At 54.8% G+C, this 19,354-nt stretch overlaps 1 protein-coding gene across 4 annotated transcripts in view; it reads right to left on the reverse strand.

Annotated features, from left to right (window-relative positions):
• MAD1L1 (mitotic arrest deficient 1 like 1) overlaps window positions 1–19,354 on the reverse strand; it is a 408,034-nt gene that overhangs the window by 377,531 nt on the left and 11,149 nt on the right. For all 4 annotated transcript variants that reach the window (XM_030801339.1, XM_030801341.1, XM_030801338.1 and 1 more), the window contains 5 exons: window positions 16,909–17,033; window positions 15,538–15,619; window positions 13,733–13,863; window positions 13,461–13,575; window positions 10,785–10,846 (listed from right to left, as the gene is read on the reverse strand). In XM_030801339.1, the coding sequence (XP_030657199.1) occupies window positions 10,785–10,846; window positions 13,461–13,575; window positions 13,733–13,863; window positions 15,538–15,619; window positions 16,909–17,033 (515 nt within the window). The remainder of the gene's footprint in view (window positions 1–10,784; window positions 10,847–13,460; window positions 13,576–13,732; window positions 13,864–15,537; window positions 15,620–16,908; window positions 17,034–19,354) is intronic.

The raw sequence follows: 19,354 nt of genomic DNA on the forward strand, positions 1-19,354 counted from the left end.
TGTCCAGGTCAGCACTGACAGGTGCCCAGATTTGACTACAGGGGATGGGTCAGCAATTCCAGGTGGGCATAGCTGCCAGGCCTCTGAGCCAGCAATGCCCACCTCCCATCTCCCCAGCCCAGCCTCCTCTGCAGCCCCTCCTCACCCCCCTCAGGCCTGCCCCTGCCGACGGGTACAATGCCTACCCGGCGGGATGGGAAGCAAGGCCAGATTGAGGCACAACCAGACAGGCAAGGAGCCACATAACAGCAGCATCTTGGCCACGAGCAAATGATTTCCTCCCTAAAGTGGAGACTCGGCTACAGGCCTTGACACCCACTCCCTTCCTATTTCATAGGGTCCCCCTCAGTGGGAGCTGCTAAATGACATTTTTGAAAAGCCAAGCCTTTGAAGATGGCTGCTCTCCTCACTGTACTGTGACTTCGAGCTGAATCTCTCTAGAAACGTTGAAAGCACACCACCCCAATTAGGTGACAGCAGTCACACGCCGTGACGGGAGCGCACAGCACTCATGCTTTTCGGGAGGGCGGTGTGGCATCAGCTAGGAGTCTCAAACACACATCTCTTTTGAACTAAAAATTCTCCTTTTAAGAATTTACCCAACCAGCATAGCATGGCTAATTGGGGAAAGAAGCTGGAAACACCCTAAGTGTCCATCAACAGGGGCTGCTGGAGTTTGAGTCCGTCTGCACTCCAGCACACCCCGCAGCTCTTTAAAGTAGTTCAGCAGACCAGCCTGTGCTGGGGCCAAAAAACTGTCAAAAACTGAGTGAAAACAGTTGCAGAATAAAACTGTGGAAGGAGCCCCAATTTTAAAAGGTGACGGGAGTACATAAAGAGCTTCTGGCCAGGCGCGGTGGCTCACACTTGTAATCCCAGGACTTTGGGAGGCTGAGGCGGGCGGATCATGAGGTCAGGAGATTGAGACCACGGTGAAACCCCGTCTCTACTAAAAATACAAAAAAATTAGCCGGGCGTGGTGGCGGGCGCCTGTAGTCCCAGCTACTCGGAGAGGCTGAGGCAGGAAAATGGCGTGAACCTGGGAAGTGGAGCTTGCAGTGAGCCGAGATTACGCCACTGCACTCCAGCCTGGGCGACAGAGCGAGACTCTGTCTCAAAAAAAAAAAAAAAAAGAGCTTCTATGTACACACATTTCCAGAACAACACACAGGAAACTCATCAGGCATTGCCTAGAAAGACGAACTGGGGCCAAGCACAGCATGCCCTGCTGCCCACCTCCGGGGCAATCAGTTCTATTCTGGAACAGCCCCCGAGGAATACTGAGAACACAAGGTGACGATGGCCAGGAAGCTGTGACACGGGGCACCCAGCCCTGAGTGAGGTCACCAGGGAGGGCAGGAAAGGAAGACCACGTTCCACTTTTCATTCCATTCATTTGCATTTATGTAGCTTGTTCTGCTTTTAATCAAATGTGAAACTCCTTGACCCTCTGCAGCCTGCACCTGACCGCACATGCTGCCACTCCTCACAGCACTCCTGTGATGCGCCAAAGACCCAGGAGGTGCAGGCAGCCATGGCCGTGGGCCTTCTATGAACTCAGGGGATGGGTCCCTCCCCAAATGAAGGCTGGCTTAAACAGTACCCCCAGGCCACTCTCCAATTCAGTCCAAGTCGCCACTAAGGAATTTTCCTTCCCCTCACAGCTAATCCGAAGAGCTGACCGTCTGCTGTTGAAATGCCAGCTTGAGTGAGGTATGATCTGCATACGTGAACAGTTTGACAAGAGCACTGTCATGAGCTTTGCTGCGTGTACACCTGTGCAGCGATCACCTCCGTTATGCCAAAGGGTATTTCTAGCACCCCATAAGACCCCAATCATATCCCAGCACGAGACTCCAGGGATCACTGACCTGCTTTCTGTCACTGTTGCTCGGTTTTACCTTTTTAAAAAGTTCAAATCAGTGGGATGGTATAGTCAGTAGAAACTCAGTAAGTCTGCCTTCCTTCACTCAGCAAGAGAGACCCGTTCATGTTTCCAAGCACCGCCGCTACCGCGCGTTACACTGTGTGGAGACACCACGGTCCACGCATCCCTTCACCTGCTGACAGGCACCTGAGTTGTTCCCGCTCCCAGACTATTAGAATAAGGCTCCTACAAACATTCCTGTACAAGTTTTCATGAGGCCACATTTTCTCTTGGGTTTCTCTTAGGTTAAATACCGAGGAATGGAACTGCAGGGTCATACCGTAAGTGTGTACAAAGCTACCAAACCATTTCCAAAGTGGCCACACCACTTCCTACTCCCAGGGGCAACAGGCCTGGCTGCTCTGCATCTCTGCCAGCAGTCAGGATGGTCAGTCTGCTTAATTTTAGCCATTTTATTGGGTGCCTAGTGGCATTTCACTGTGGTCTTGAAACCGCCTTGACAGAATTCTAAGTAACGAGAGAAATCTACATTACTGACTCCGTCTTGCTTCTAACCTCACAGGATCTTTTTTTTTTTTCTTATTCTACTACAGAGGCCAAGATAACTATGAGAGGAATGTAGTTTATAGTTAAACTTCAAGGCAAGGAAAAATGACACCCGTCCTTGTTTGGAGATTAAGACTGGCATTACTACAGGGGCCTGAACTTTGCTAAAGAACAGGCACAGGTAAACTACGGCCTGTCAGTGCTTACTTAGCTTGCACTTCTACGGTGCCTGCTGCCCGGAGTCACGTAACCAGATGTTGTCAGATTCGGAACTTCCTTAACGGCTCCTACAGACATCACTGCTGTGAAACCTAAAAAACTGGTCTTTGGGATATTTTTCAGATTTAGCATTTCAGCAGATCAAGAGATGCCACCTGGACCTGTGACCCCACCTCCCAGGAACTGACTCAGCTGCACGGAGACAGTCCTGACACCCCTATGATTGCATCCCCAGCACAACCAACCAGCATTCACCACTCCCTAGGCCACTGCCCGCCAAAACACCCTCAAGCCATCGCCTCCGAATTCTCAGGGAGACAGATGTGAGAGTTATCTCCCGTCCACCTCCCTCGGCTGGCTCTGCAATCATTAAACTCCCTCTCTGCTGCCACACCTGCCGTTCTCGGTGCATTGGCTTTCTGGGCAGCAAGAAGAACCCTGTTAGGCGATTAGAGTCTTAATTTGCATTCCCCTAATAACTAACAATGTTGACCATCTTTTCATGTCCTTATTTACCATCTATATACCTTCTCTTGTAAAGTATCTGTTAAAAGCAGGCCAGGTGCAGTGGCTTACACCTGTAATCCCAGCGCTTTGGGAGGCCAAGGCAGGCAGATCACCTGAGGTCAGGAGTTTGAGACTAGCCTGGCCAACATGGTGAAACCTGTCTCTATTAAAACACAAAAATGGGCCAGGCGCAGTGGCTCACGCTTGTAATCCCAGCACTTTGGGAGGCCGAGGCAGGCGGATCATGAGGTCAGGAGATCGAGACCACGGTGAAACCCCGTCTCTACTAAAAATACAAAAAAAAAAATTAGCCGGGCGCGGTGGCGGGCGCCTGTAGTCCCAGCTACTCAGAGAGGCTGAGGCAGGAGAATGGCGTGAACCCGGGAGGCAGAGCTTGCAGTGAGCCGAGATTGTGCCACTGCACTCCAGCCTGGGCGACAGAGCGAGAATCCGTCTCAAAAAAAAAAAAAAAAAAAAAAAAAAAAAAACAACACAAAAATTAGCCGGGTGTGGTGATGCCTGGAACCCCAGCTACTCAGGAGGCTGAGGCTGGAGGATTGCTTGAACCTGGGAGGCGGAGGTTGCAGTGAGCCAAGATCGTGCCACTGTACTCCAGCCTGGGCGACAGAGCGAGATTCCATCATCTAAAAAATAAATAAAGTATCTGTTAAAAGCCTTCTGGCCATTTTCTAAACTATGGTAATCTTACTAATTTGCAAGAGTTCTTTCTCTATCCTGGAGCACATCGTTGGTCAGATACATGTTAATATCTCGCAAATATTTCCCTAGTCTATGGTCTGCCTTTTCACTTTGTGTCTTTTGAGAGCAGAAGTTTTCAATTTTGATGAAGTCTAATTTATCAATTTTTTCATTTACGGTTCATGCTCGTTGTATCATAAGACCGCTTTGCCAAACCCTAGCTTCCAGATTTTGTGACTTTTACACAAATGACGCAGAGGCGTCATTTGAGTTAAATCTTGTGTCCGGCACGAGGCAGGTGTTAAGGCTCATCCTCACCACGAACAGCCTACTGGTTTGCCACGCACAGTGAAAAGATTCTTTCTCCCACTGAATTACCTGGACACTCTGACAACAATCAACATTGTATTCGTCAATCATTTCTGAATGTTCTACTCTGTTCTGTTGATTTACATATGTCTATACTTAATACCACAGTGTCTCGATTTATGCAATTTACAACGTGTCTTGAAATTGGCCAGTGTAAGCCGTATAACTTGTTCTTTTTCGAAACTGTTATGGCTATAACAATTTATAGGTGCTTTACATTCCCATAGAAATTTTTGAAATTGTCAGCCGGGCGCAGTGGCTCACGCCTGTAATCCCAGAACTTTGGGAGGCCAAGGCGGGTGGATCACTTGAGGTCAGGAGTTCAAGACCAGCCTGGCCAACATGGCGAAACCCCGTCTCTACTAAAAATACAAAAATTAGCTAAGCATGGTGGTCCATGCCTGTAGTCCCAGCTCGTGGGGAGGCTGAGGCAGGAGAATCGCTTGAACCCAGGAGGCAGAGGTTGCAGTGAGCCAAGATCACGCCACTGCACTCCAGCCTGGGTGACAGAGTGAGATTCCATCTCAGAAAAAAAAAAAAAGAAATTTTAGAGATCAGTTCATCAATTTCTGCTGGGACTTTGATTGGGACTATATTTGGGTCAATTTGAGCAAACTGCCATCTTAACAATAATGAATCTTCCAATACACGACCACAGTACCTTTATGATACTCTAAAATATATTTGGTCTTTCTGTTCCCTGACATACATGCAGCTCCTTATCTGGAGTGAGAAGAGTGTCTCCTGTGAACTAATGAGCTGAGTGCTGGTTGGCAACCCCCAGGCAGCTTCAGATAGGGTGGTCATCCGAAACACCAACGTGGGATTAGAGGGTTGGGACTTTGAGTCCCACCCCTCAACCTCCTAGGAGGGGAGAGGGGCCAAAGGGTGAGTTGGTTTCCAACGGCCAATGGTGTAATCAATCACGCCTCTGTGATGAAGCCTCCATAAAAACCCATAAATAAGCCCAGGGTTCAGAGCTGCACACACGGAGGCTCCTGGAGGGTGGTGTGCCCAGAGAGAGCATGGAAGCTCCGCGCCTCTCCCCATACCTCACTCTGCCAACCTGTTCACTGTATTATTCGTAACATCCTTTATAACACATGACTAAACATAACAAAGCGTCTTCCTGAGTTCTGTGAGCCACACTAGCAAATTAATGAAACCCAAGGAGTGGGTAGCAGGAGCCTCGTTTAATAGCCTGTCAGTTAGAAGTACAGCTGACGTCAGTGAAAGAGGAAGAGAAGAAAACAGTAAAACGAAGCAGAGATGCCGGCCAACTCCTTGCACCTGGAATCTGAAGGGGGCACAGACATGTGGGACTGGGCCCTGACCCGGTGGAAGCTGATGGAACTCCAGGCAGACAGTGTGCAGATGAGGCTGCAAGACACCCAGCTGGTGACCCCCGGAGAACTGCTTGGTGTGGGGGAAACCTTCCAGTATCTGGTGTGAGAGGCTGTGTGAGAGCAGGGGGGAAAAGAGTTCATTTCTCCTCTCACAATGTCTCCACTTTTCTATGTTAGGTGATCTTTAATGTCTCAGTTGCGTCTTAAACTTCTCAGCGTACAAATCTTACACAGATTTTCTTATATGCATTCCTAATATTTCAAGGACTTTGATGCCATTATATGTGGTATGTACTTCAAGTGGCTCACTGCTAGTATACAGAAACATAACCTATTTTGGTACATTGTCCTTGTATCCCATGACCCTGTAAACCTCGCGGTTTAGTCCTACTGGCTTGTCATTTATTCCCTGGGAATTTCTATAGATAATTATGTTGTCTCCAGGTAGTTATACTTCCTCCTTTCCAGTCTGTCCATCTTTCCCTTTTGCTTCCCTAATTATACTGGTGACTATCTCCAGTACAGTGCGACCAGGGGTGATGGGAAGAGACACTCTGCCTGGTCTCCGTGTCAGGGATGCAGCCAGTCTCACCTTGTATTATATCAGCTGTGGTTTTCTGCAGGTGTCTTTTTCCTGGTTGAGGAAGTTCTCTTCCCTTCCTAGCTTGCTGAGAATTTTCAATCACAAACGAGTTTTGGATTGTTACAAATGGTTGTGCTGTTCGCCTACGGAGGTGGCCTGCACCCCCTTTCATTCTACTGAAACAGGTGATTTTCCAAAGAGAAGCAAGCACCCTGCATTCCCAGATGGCCTCCAGCCTCACACCACCTTTCCCACTGGCCTCTCTCTATTACTCCTCCTTCTCCTCCTGTGCCCCTGAGGTCTTGCAGAGGATGACATGTACCTCAAAGGGTGTATGCTGGCATCCACTTTCCTCACCCGTAAGTCATTCCCCAAGACAGACCACGCTCCTGGGAGACCAAGCTGATCACATCGCTGCCTCCAGACACACGCCTCGCACTGCTGTTAACTCCCTCAGCCCAACTTCCAGCACCCTAAGGATGAGGGTGTCCACACCACACTCCCAGCACTGGCATCCTGCCCTTCCCCACATGTGTGTTCAGGCAGGCTCATCCACATACTGTGTCCCTCCCTGCCTGTGACTTCAAAGTCGTAGAAACTAACATGCCCCCAGCCTGCATGACCCCGTGTGCTGCACACGTCACATGTGCCCAGGTCTGTGTGACACATAAGGACCTCGTTACACAGGGTCTTCCCATGGTTTCACTGACTCACCCCAGCCAGCCTGCACCCTCCTCTCCTAAGACATAAGAAGCCCCACATGGGGAAGAGGGTGACCAGGCCACTCTCTCCTGGAGCTCAGTCAGGGTTCATCCAAGCCCATGGCGAGGCGAAGAGCCCTCTGAGGACTGCAGGACGTCAGCGCCCTGTCCTTAGGGAAGGGCCCATGCAGAGGACGTCTGGCCTCAATGCCAGGAGCTCACAGCCCACAGCCCACAGGCCTGAGGGCCCCAGGACACTGGTCAGAAACAAGGCAGGCAGGCATGGGACAGCCAGAAGCGCCCCCCTGAAGGCAGTCAGGAACAGTGGCCACAAGCCCCTCATATCCCCATTGACCAAAACCCCGGTGTTGGCAAGCAAGTCCCATGGTGGGACAGCAGCAGTCCACCAGGCCAGAGAGACCCAAGGGAAGCCGCTGTGGGAAGGATCACCAAGGTGGGGGCACCACCTAGTGGCAGGAGCTCCTCTGCACCCACGGGGACGGGGGCCTCGGCAAGCCCCAAATCCCAGCAAAGCCGGGGCCCGAAGGCAAGCAGACGCCAGCCCACCCGGCACAGGCCCAGGGCACTCCCAGCCACAGAGCCCTCTGCTTCCAGGACATCTGATGTCACCTCAGGTCCCCATGGCTGAGAGAAGGGGATCCCCAAGCTCGCCCACAGAGGCACGCATGTCTCCACACACGAACAGCAAGTGCACTCAGCCCTCCCACAGGGACCACAAGCGGCAGCCATGGCCCCCGTGGCCCCCATGGCCCCAGCTTCTCACCGCATCTGTGTCCCTGTTGCCCATTTCATCACCACATTTAATGCTGCCAGACATGGGCTTCAGAAATCCCTAAGAACTACCCCAAACCTGGTCCCTAAAAACAGAAAAGAAAGCCCAGTGCATCTCAGGTTTACTCAGAAATCTACTCTGGTTTTTGTTTTTTAGAGACAGGGACTCACTCAGTCACTGGAGTGCAGTGGTGCAATCACAGCTCACTGCAGCCTTGACCTCCTGGGCTCAGGTGATCCTCCCACCTTAGCCTCCTGAGTAGCTGGGACTACAGGTGCACACCACTGAGCACAGCTAATTTTTGTTTTGTTTTGTTTTGTTTTGGTACAAACAGGGTCTCAACTACGTTCCCCAGGCTAATCTCAAACATCTAGGCTCGAGCAATCCCCCTGCTGCAGCCTCCCAAACCACTGGGATTACAGGTGTGAGCCACTGTGCGCAGCCAGAAATGCACACGTTTACCAAACCCTCCCGGTGATTCTATGAGCTGTATTCAGCACCGCCAGCCTGCATTCCCACGGACTGCGGCATGAGCACCACCCCCACTGACGTCGAGCGTGAGTCACCCGAGATCCGGGCCTGATGCAGAACCACACTCAGACACCCGCCCTGTGGAGCACGACGCAAGGAGCGGCAGGGAGCCCTGAAGGGGCCCAGGCATGGCAGGCAACCCAGCACGTGAGGAAACCTGCCCCCTACCAGGCCCATGGCCAAGGCCAACACAGGAGACTAGGGGTCAACCCCCACAGTGAGGACGGCTCCATCTGCCTTCCTGGCCATCAGCCTCCGGCTGCTCAGAGAGGATGCTCGCACCAGCCCTCTCCAACTCACAAGGCCCTCCATAAGTACACGATCACGTCGGATCTTCACACGCAGTTGGGGAGAAGAGCTCCATGTCCCCCTTTCAATAAAGAGAACGCTGGCCCAGAGCAGCGCAGTGACTTGACACAGATCTTACTGTTGGTGACAGGGGGTGGGGGGGGAGGGCCTTGAATCCAGCCTCCGAAGCACTGTCTATGTTCCTCATCAAAGCTGCAGGGCGCCACACATGCATGCCACTTGCCTCCCACCCACTTTAAGCTGGTGGTGGGCACAGGCAGCCCACCTCCACCAGCCCTGCAGACCAACCCCTCCTCTCCCTCATCCAGGGCCTGGCCACCAGGGAGGGCAGAGTGAACACAGAACACACAGGCAGGCAGAACCCCCGGGCCAGCTTGCCCTCATGCTGGCCACGCCCACGCCAGCTCGCCCTCACACAAGCCATGCCCAGGCAGGGCGCTCAGATGCGGGAACAGGGCCGAAAGGAGCCACAGTACTTTGAAACCAGCCAGAGACAGCAGCCAGCTGCACCAGGTCTGGTGCCTGACTGACACCCAGTGCCCCGGGGCAAACTGCACACTGGACACTCCAGCAGGGCCTGGCCCATCAGGCACGTGGGGGCCTCTGATGTCCCTTCACAGGAAAGAAGTCACAGAGGTTTCTCATCTGGCCAGAGTATGCCTGGGAGCAGAAGGGTCGCCTTCCAAGCAATTAATAAGCCCAGAGAACAGACAGAAGCACAAAGCATTTAGGCCCCGCTGAGGCCGGCCCTACAGAAGTCTGTGTTCTACAGGGGGAGTTCAAGAGGAGACAGCAGCCCGGACTGTGCTCTGACTTAGCAAAGCTCAAAGAAAATGAAGAGGCACTTTCAGGTGACAGAGAACTGAAGCCAGTAATGCTGATGAGAAGGTAGTGGATTTCAGAACCAGCAGTCGGACGGTGTGGTCAAAGGATAGCTCTTTCAGAGAGTCTCAGTCTCAGCCTAGTTTCCAAGAACAGCAGGAAAGACAGGCAAGAATCGGGAAGCCTTGAAATCTCACAAGCAAACACAACAAGAGGCCGCCTCGGCACCCGCACCACAGGCCCTGAGCCCCGGGCTCCGATGGCTCCTTCAAAAGCATCGCTCCTGCACCTCCTCGAGACCCGGTGCACACAGGACAACCAGGAAGGGGGGCCCAGAACAGGGCTGCCAGGAGGCGGTCACCTGCAGGGGCACAGCGGCTGAAGGGCAGAGGCCAACTGAGCAGCTGCTGGAGAAAGATGAGCGCAGGGCCCTGGGATGGATGGGGCAGGAGGACAGACAGGACCAGACCTGGGAACGCTCCAGCTACCTGTCTATAAGAATACCATCCCCAGCACCCAGGGTGGTCGCCCAGCAGCTCCACCCCACATACCTCCACCCACGTGCTGGCACTCAGCTTGGCACAGACTGGGTGAAGAGGCTGCTACAAGCACCAGACAATCGTCTTCCACTATGGTGGGTGAGAACCGTTTGGATCTGTGTCCCTGCTGCAAACCTCATGGTGAATTGTAATCCCCAGTGCTGGAAGTGGTGCCCGGTGGGAAGTGTTTGGATCCTGGGGCGGATCCCTCATAGCTTGGGTCTGTCTTCATGATAGTGAGTTCTCTTGAGATCTGGTCATTTAGAAGTGCATGGCACCTCCCTCCCAACACTACGCACGTTCGCTCGCTCTCTCGCTCTCTCGCTCCTGCTTTCGCCATGTGGCGTGCCTGTTCCCCCTTCACCTTCCGCCATGACTGAAAGCTCCCTGTGGCTTCACTAGAAGCCAAGCAGATGCCAGCACCATGCTTCCTGTACAGCTGCAGAAGCGTGAGCCAATTCCACCTTCTTCTCTTCATCATTACCCAGTCTCCAGTATTTCTTTATAGCAATGCAAGAACAGCCTAATACAGTCGGTTTTTCTTAATTCTAAAAACTCAGTTCATCTCCACTGGTTATAGTTCCCTAAAATGACTTCCCCCAAAAGCAATTACTTCCTCAGTACACACCAAAAAGAGTCCTTTCACAAAGCCCCGCAACGCAGGGCAATCAGACGCCTGCCACTGGTTTGCTGTGGATATTCTGCTTCTCAATGAAGATGTTACTAAGGCTTCAGCAGGATGAGTCGCTCGGTTCCACTGCCCCATCCACTGGGAAAGGCCTCATTAAACCTGAGCAGCCTGGGACAAATGCCCCCCACCAGCCACAGAGATGCCTGGCTGGAGACAGCGCTGGTGAGCCAGAAGCAGGCTCTGCTCTTCCCCGACGACCCTTCAAAGACGGCGGGACCCCGAGGCACCTGCCCCTCCCTACCTGATGCTCAGGCCGGTGGTCTGGTCCAGTCTCTCCCAGCTTTGCAGCTTGGCCAGCAGCCTCTGAAAATACAACAAAAGCACAGACCCCATCATCACCTGCCACAGGATTATCACATAAGACTGACAATAATGATCACGGCGCTAAGTCCCTGACCTCTCAGGAGAGCCTGCCCTCATCTCTGAGCCGGGCGCCACATGCTCCAAGTCTGCTTGGAAGCGGCCAGGTTATTATTCCCCAACTGCAGAAGCCACACTGGCACTTCCTGCCTCACTCCTTCCTGGCCCCATAAATTCAAGTATGAATCCCAGCAAGCTAAAAGCAATGTGTGGCCGTGGAGGGAGAAGGCAGACAGCTTCAGAAAGGATCCTGGGGTTGACTGTGCCCCAGGGAGCAGCCTCAGGTGCTTGAGCTATGAGGACTCATCCCTCTCCCATCTTCCAGGGGCTCCTCAGGGAGCCAAGCCCTGGAGCAGACAGACTCAGTCCTGGAGCCAAACTTCCCACCATCACACAGCAGACCAGGACCAGCAGGCCCCAGGAGAGGAGAGCAGCCACCCTGGGGCATGAGGGAGGGTGACATCACTGCCTACAGGCCAGCCCACCCCTCTGTGTCACATGCCTGTCCCACGCTGAGCCTCATCCCAAAGAGGTGAGTCTCACAACCCTTCTAGGATGGAAGCAATCTGAGGGCAGGGACTCTGTGCCTTTGTTCTGGCCTTGCTTCACCTCCACCCAGGGCCAAGCACCATGCTGTTATCAACGCTCCACTCGGCAAGTCAGTCAGGTATTCTCAGAGCCCCTCCTATGCACAGGCACGCACTTGACTAGTAACTATATGACAGCCAACGCTACAGAACATTCTCTACGCACCAGGCACTCCTCTGAGCACTTTGCATAGACTCATGTGAGCCTCACAGTCCCGACAAGGCAACCAGCACCACTCCCTTCCTGTGCAGACGGGGAGACGGACAGGGAGGTGAAGGAGCTGGCCCAGGGACATGGAGCAGCAAGCACCCAACTACAGAGTGTGGCTTGAGAGCCCCAACTCTTCAACCATCAAACAATAAATTACACCGCGGGAGAGAGAAAAGGATGTCGCATGAGAGCTGTCTTTTCAGGCTAAGCTCCGGCAGAACCCAGCACCTGAGAGAAGAGTCCCTGCCGGACACCCCCGCTGGCAGGGAGCCACCTCACCGCGGGTCACAGGGCCAAGGCCCCAAAAAGACCTTGGCTGTATCACAGCTCTGAAGAGGACAGAAACGCCACGCCACCCAAGGGGGACTCTGGAAGTGGCCAGCCAGACAGGTGGGCAGCTGCAGAGCACTGTAGATGGAGTCTGCTCTCCTGCCAGGCCCCACAACCACCGGAGAAAGGCGGCACAGGTGTGCCAGGAACAGAGGGGAGTGGCTGTGGCCACAGGGAAATGGCGTGAAAGACAGAGGACCCGGGCAGGGGCCAGAAGACCTAAATTCTGGTCCAAATTTGCTGTGCACCGGGCAAGAGAGGGAGCTTCTCTGAACCTCAGTTTCCTCCTCTGCCCGCAACATGACTGCAGGATGCTTTCCAGCACTGAAATCTTCCTACCAACTGCCACGGTGAAGGCAGAAGACCCCCAGTACAGGGCCCTGCCAGCCCGAGTCCTCACAGTGCCACACGCACTCTGACTCACCCTCTGTACCAGTTCCCTGCTGCAACCGAAACAGATCACCACAAACTAAGTGGCTTCAAACATCACAAATCGGTGTGGCACAGAGGCTCACGCCTGTCATCTCAGCACTTTGGGAGGCAAAGGCGGGAGGATCACTTGAGCCCAGGAGTTCAGGACCAGCCTGGGCAACACAGGGAGACCCCATCTCTACAAAAATAATTTTTAATATTTAAAAAGCCCGGCCGGGGGCGGTGGCTCACGTCTATAATCCCAGCACTTTAGGAGGCTGAGGCGGGTGGATCACGAGTTCCAAGAGATCAAGACCATCCTGGCCCACACAGTGAAGCCCCGTCTCTACTAAAAATATAAACATTAGCTGGGTGTGGTGGCGGCGCCTGGAGTCCCAGCTACTCAGGAGGCTGAGGCAGGAGAATCGCTTGTACCCAGGAGGCGGAGGTTGCAGCGAGCCGGGATCGCACCATTGCATTCCAGCCTGGAGACAGGGTGAGACTCTATCTCAAAAAAAAAAAAAAAAAGCCCACAAATGTAATATTTTATAGTACTTTAGTTCAGAAATGCAAAACGGGTCTCCCCGAGACAACACTATGGTGTTGGCAGGGTTGTGTTCCTTCTGCAGATTCCAGGGGAGAGTCCACTTCCCTGCTCTTTCCAGCTTCCAGAGGCACCCACATTCCTTGGCTTGTGGCCCCTCCTCCATCTCCACACCCAGCAAGAGCTGCCAAGTCCCTCTCACGTCACTCTGAGCCCCCAGGATGGCCCAGGAGCCCTTCCTCGCCGTGGGCCAGCTAACCAGTCACCTCATTCGCCCTGCCAGGGAAGGTGCTATGTTCACAGACTCTGGGGATGAGGCATGGACCTCTCTGGGGACCACGATTCTGCCTCCCACCCCATCACAGCAACCTCCATCTTGTAGGTGAGCAGCTGGTGGGTGTGACCACAATACCGAGGCTCCTCCAGGCAGGGCAGAGGACACCCACAGGAACCGCACACCACACAGGCCCTCACCTCGTTCTCCAGCTCCAAGCCAACCAGTGTCTCCTGCATCTTCTCCTGGCGCCCCAGCTTCCTCTGCAGCCCTTCCAGCTCTTCCTGGAGCAGCCCGTTGGTCTCTCTCATCTCCCTGGCAGTGCCACAAAGAGTCACTCAAATAGCCACACACCCCAGGGATAAGGCCAAGAGCCCGGGAGCCCTGCCCCTACAGGGTCTGCACGGCGGGCTCCATGCGCACAAACCCAGACTCACTCGAGGCGGCTGCCCCATCCCCCGCAACCCCTCACCGCAAGCGCGCGCTCTCCTCCCGCAGCTGCTTCAGCTCCCGTTCCAGCCTAGGGAGCCGCACCAGCTCAGACTTCATGTTCTTCACAATCGCTGCATCCTGCTCTTGCAGGGACAGCTTCTGCTCCAGATCCTGATGGAGGCCAGGGACAGAGAAGAAGGGGAAAATGAGCCACGAAGAGACCTGGAGAAAATCACATGCACACGGCTAAGAGAAAGAAGCCAGTCTGCAACGGCTACATGCACTGCAGGATCCAACCACAGGATGTTCTGGGAAAGGCGGGGGTTATCAAGGGCTCAGAACGAGAGAGGCAGGGATTGACTGGGGGAGCAGAGAGGATTTTTAGGCAGTAAAACTTTTCTGTGTGACACTCTAACGGCAAATATAGAACGTTTTACATCTGCCCAAACCATACACTGTCCCACTCAAAGAGTGACCCTCGCGTGACCTGTGGACCCGGCGTGACACTGATGTGTCTAGGCAGGTTCATCACCGTCACATGTGCTCCACTCTACCAGGGGAGGCTGCGTGTGTAGGAGGGGGGAGCAGGGGGTACACAGGAGCTTTACCTTCTGCTCATTTTGCTGTGAACCTAAAATTGTTCTAGAAAATGCCATCCATTAAAAATTAAAGTCACTAAGGTCACAAAGTTCCTCTGCTAAACTGCCGCAGGTCCTCAGCAGCCTCCATGCCTCAGGACTCTCCTGTGGGAGGCCTTCCTGGGCTGCACCAGGGGCCTCGAAGCTGCTTCCAATACTGAGCCTCAGCATCCACTCCAGGGCAGCTCTTCCCAGCGCTGTCCTCCCAGCCCCCCGCGTATTGGGAGCTGGCATTCACACTGCACAGCACTGGGCTGCTGTGCTCACCACCTGCCCTCGGGGAGCTCTCCAGGAGCGAAAGTCTGTCTCAAGTCTGGTCCAGGATGGCACTTCATGGTAAAACATCCCACCCCTCCCATGTCAAGACCACTTCTGCCACTCTAGCAGCACGTGTGACAGCTCAGTCTTTCCAATAATGAGAACAGGCTTTTCCCTACGGTACCCAGTCCCCTTGGGACACAGACAGCTGGCATCTGTGGAGCAGCAAGTCACTGAACAGGCAGAGTATGAAACCACGACCAAACCAGACGGTCATTCAACAAACACTAACAGAGTCCATCGCCCTGCCAGCCAGAAAATCCTGAGAGGTGGGCAGAGGGCTGTGAGAGGCCAGGGACCACCACCAGGAGGGGACATGGCAGAGGCTAGGTTGGGGGTGCCGGTCAGCTCTGCAGCCAGGAAGAGCTGGTGTGAAGCATGGAGGTGAGGGTGCATAGGGGCTGAGAGGGCACAGCCAGAGCACAGGGTCTGGAGGCTGCTCTCCAGGCAACAGGGGGCAGGAAAGGAATCTGGAGTCAACGTCTCCCTGGCACGTCCTCCGCAGGGAAATGGCACAGCCTAAGCTTGAGTCAGACGCCCAGACTGAGACCCAGCTCCAGCTGTGCAACTGTGGGCAGCTTTCTCAACCTCTCTATGCCTGTAGCATCTTCTCACACTCATCAGCACGTGACGTCATCACACACACAGACATTTTCTCTTGGTGTTTGTGGTCAGTCTCCCTCCTCTAGAATACACGCTCCCGAGCGGAGGCATTTGCCTCATTCACCGCGGCATCCCTGGTGCCCAGCACAGTGCCCAGCACACAGGGCAGCAGCTAACCTCACAGAAGGACCACAGAGCTCGGCACCAGCACAGAAAGGCCAACAGGGGCAGGAGAGTCAAGGCCACCACAGGGATGTCCACAAGGCACTGGCACGGAGTGACTCACCTTAATCTGCTGCTCGTGGTCTGCTCTTGCTTCCTGGCTGGCCTGGAGTTCCTGGATTTTCTGATTGGCTTCCTGGCATTTTCTATTGAAGGAAAAATACATCACACACAGAAACAGGCATGTGGCAAAGCCAACAATTCTCCTCAGCCCGAGACCCACCCCAGCACAGACCCACACACTTCACTCCCACCCCAAGGTTCAGGACCCCCCGTGGCACAGACCCCCCCACACACACACTCCACTGCATGGGTACCCCAAAGTCCCAGGCCCCAGCCCCTGTGGGCTGGCTCTCAGGCCTCAGTCTGCTCATCCAGATGGGGTGCGTAGTGAGCCCAGGCCACCTGCAAGGTCCTCTCCAACAGTGGCACCCACAGCTCTCACCTGACTGCAGCAACCCCCAGCCCCGGTGCAGCTGCGGCAGGGCCCCACCCAGGAATGACCTCTCCTCTCTACTACAGAACTAGAACTCTCCTAATACAACATCTGCTGAGGGAAGGGTCCAAGTCTGCAGAAGGTGCCCACAGTCTCCAGACCGCACCTCCAGACAAGACTCTCACGTCTGTGCCTCGGCTCAGCCCTGTGCCTGGACATCCCTTCCCAGCCACGACCCCTCCACCTCCAAGGCACATGATGCTGCCCTTTCAACCTAGCCCTCAGCAGGGCACAGCGGCTCAGCCTGGGATCCCAGCACTCTAGGAGGCTGAGGCAGGAGGATTGCTTGAGGCCAGGAGCTCAAGACCAGCCTGGGTGACAAAGCGAGACCACCATCTCTACAAAACGTTTTTTAAAATTAGCCAGGTGCAAAACTAATCCCAGCTACTCGGGAGGCTGAGGCAGGAGAATCACTGAACCCAGGAGGCGGAGGCTGCAGTGGCCGAGATGGTGCCACTGCACTCCAGCCTAGGTGACAGAGCGAGACTCAATCTCAAAAAAAAAAAAAAAAAAAAAAAAAATTAGCCAGATGTACTGCACATGCTTGCAGACCCAGTTCCTTGGGAGGCTAAGGCAGGAGGATCACTTGAGCCCAGGAGGTTGAGGCTACAATGAGCCATGATTACGCCATTGCACTCCAGGCTGGACGACAGAGTGAGACCCTGTCTCAAAAAATAAAGTAAAATCTGGCTCTGCAGGAGCCCTCTCTAAGAAGGAAGGGGAGGAAGTTGCTGCCCCCATGCTGCTCCAGGAACATCAGGACACTTTCTGGGCTCATGGTCCTGGCTCCAGAGTCCTCAGCGTCTGCCCCTCTTCACTGTCTGTGAATTAGGACAGCATCTGGGAGTGCATCCACATCCCACCCAGCCACCAAGAGAGGCGGGACGCACGCCCCCACACGTGACCCGACCCCCGACCCCACACCCTGGCCCCGCCCACTTGTGTTGCAGGTCCAGCTGCTCCTGCAGCTCCTGCTTCTCCGACTCCAGGCGCTTCACCCGCATCTCCTGGTCCATCACACTCCACTGCAGTTCTGAGATCCTCCCCTTCAGTGCGTTGATGGTCTAAAAGCAGAAGGGACCAGAGAGCCACTCAGTGAGTGGAGCCCATGCGTGGAAGGAGCCTGCACATGGAGATGAGAAGAGCGGAGAGGACACCACCCACGTGCTATAATCAGGGCAGGAGGCAGAGGGGCAGAGGAATAAGGGGGCAGAGGGGCATCAGGCAGAGGGGTAAGGGGGCAGATGGCAAGGGGGCAAGGGGAGCAGGGGAGCAGAGGGCCAGGGGGCAGAGCCACCTCCTTCTGGAGGACACGGGTCAGGCAGACGTTCACACGCAGGGCCCACCTTCCTCCTGGTGCTCCAGAGCAGCACAGCCCAGAGCCTGCCACGAGCCACCCAGGAGCTGACGGAGGAGACCCAGGCCCCAGCCAGGGCCCCTGGAAAGGAGGCTTGGTGACACGGCTTCAGAAGCAAAAGCCCCCACCAGCCAAGATGGGCCTGGACTCTCAGGCCTGGCACCTGGCAATCTCTGTGCCAGTGTCCCACGCTCCCAAAGTCCCACCAGGCATCCACATACCCACCACACCATCACTTCGGTCTTCCCTCCAACCGTGGCTCCTGTCATCCCTCCCTAGCCACCCCAATGCTACTATGCCGGCTGTTTGCCAATGACATCGCCCTCGAACAACAGCAAGGCACTGGCCAACCAACAGGACAAAGACGGAGGCTGTGCAGGGGGCTGGGCTGTAACTGCTGGCGAGGCAGTGCGCTTGGAAGGGGAGCGCATGGCACAGGCAGGAGCGCCCCTGGGGAGGCGGCCCCTAAGCAAAGCCAGCAGCCCCTCTGGCAGCCTCCAGGACAGCAGGTCTGCCTGACATCACGGAACCCGCATGCAACAGAACCGCGACGCTTCATCCTGACCACCCCCACCAGGCAACCTTCTGAGGACCCTAACCCTCTGGAAAAGCTCAGAAAACCCCAGGTGTCCTCAGAGAAAGAACACGTGGGTCGAGCCAATATGAAAAGCCGGACAGACCCTGAGAAGCGTCACTGTAAGTTAACACACGGAAACATATGGGCATAATGTCAGCTCTGGGGACCACGCACCCAGGGCAGGACAATGGCAAACTCACACAGCAAACGACCTGGGTGGGCCTGGCTGGGCGGCACCCTCCGCAAACAAAGAGGCCTCAGCACTCATTTCCTTGTCCCTGAGAACCCGTGCCTAGCTCAGGACCTGCTGAAGCCTATCACCGCTATCCACCCCACGCCGCTCTGAGAAGGCCCACATGGGGGCTGCGCCCTCCCCACACGCCCACAATATGTACGGTTTACTTCACCACAACAGTGAAGCATCAACCTGGGAGTCAAAAAAGAAGAAAGGTATTAAAAACATACTAACAATAAACACATCCTCCCAGAGGTCTTCTGAACTCAATTAATACACACCGTGTGCCAGGGGCAAGGCCAGATGCAGGGCCGAGCCCACCTGCCCACAGGGGCACCCGTGTTGTAGGGGACGCCGGACAGTTGGCAAGGAAGAGGCGCATAAGATAATTCCAGAGTAAGGAGCGTGACAATCAGGGCCCTGTGACAGGAGAAGGCAGTCAAGGCCTAGTGAGCAGGGAGGGCTTCCCTGAGGAGCTGCCATCTCGGCTTAGACATGACAGGCCAAAGCAGCAGCACCTGCAGCGCCACCATCTTCCCCTCGCCGCGCCCCACCCCACTGGGCACCGCCCTGCGGCTCCTGCAGTCTCCTGCTCCTCTGCCCCTCATGAAGTGCTGGGCACGACTCACCCTCCCCCATGGAACCACAGGTGCCCGCAGGCAGCGGGGACAGCCCCCGGCCCACCTCCAGCACAGCCCAGCACATGGGAACTGGAACCCAGAGCACGGGCAAGGCAAGAGCAGCTTCTCAGGAGCCAATCACGCCTCCTCTCCTGCCAATGTTCCCTCCAGAAGCAGATGGGGGAACAACCTGAACACGCTTCCCCAGCACCGCCCACAGAAAGGACCCACGGCCAGTTTCTGGACCCCTCCCGGACCCCCGCTGCACACCCACCCCACCCCCACCACGCCAGCAGATTTTCATGTTTCCTCTTGGCACCAGCAATCTTGATCGCCACAGAAAAAGGACAGGAGAGGTCAGAAGATTCCAATTTCCACCAGCGCCCACGTCTGGGCTGTTTCTAAAATGCAAGCAACCTTCACCAGGACTGCGGTTCACACAGGCTCTGGTTCAGAGGCAATTCTCCGACGCCATCAGATGCCTGTAATCCTTGTGGATAGTCAAAGAAATGCAAATCCAAACGTGCCTACTTAAGCCTCCTGACAAAACAACAGCTATTTCCAGAAAAGACCACCATCCACGACAGGGAAGGCTA

Source organism: Nomascus leucogenys, chromosome 20 (genome assembly GCF_006542625.1).
Source record: "Nomascus leucogenys isolate Asia chromosome 20, Asia_NLE_v1, whole genome shotgun sequence".
NCBI lineage: Eukaryota > Metazoa > Chordata > Mammalia > Primates > Hylobatidae > Nomascus > Nomascus leucogenys.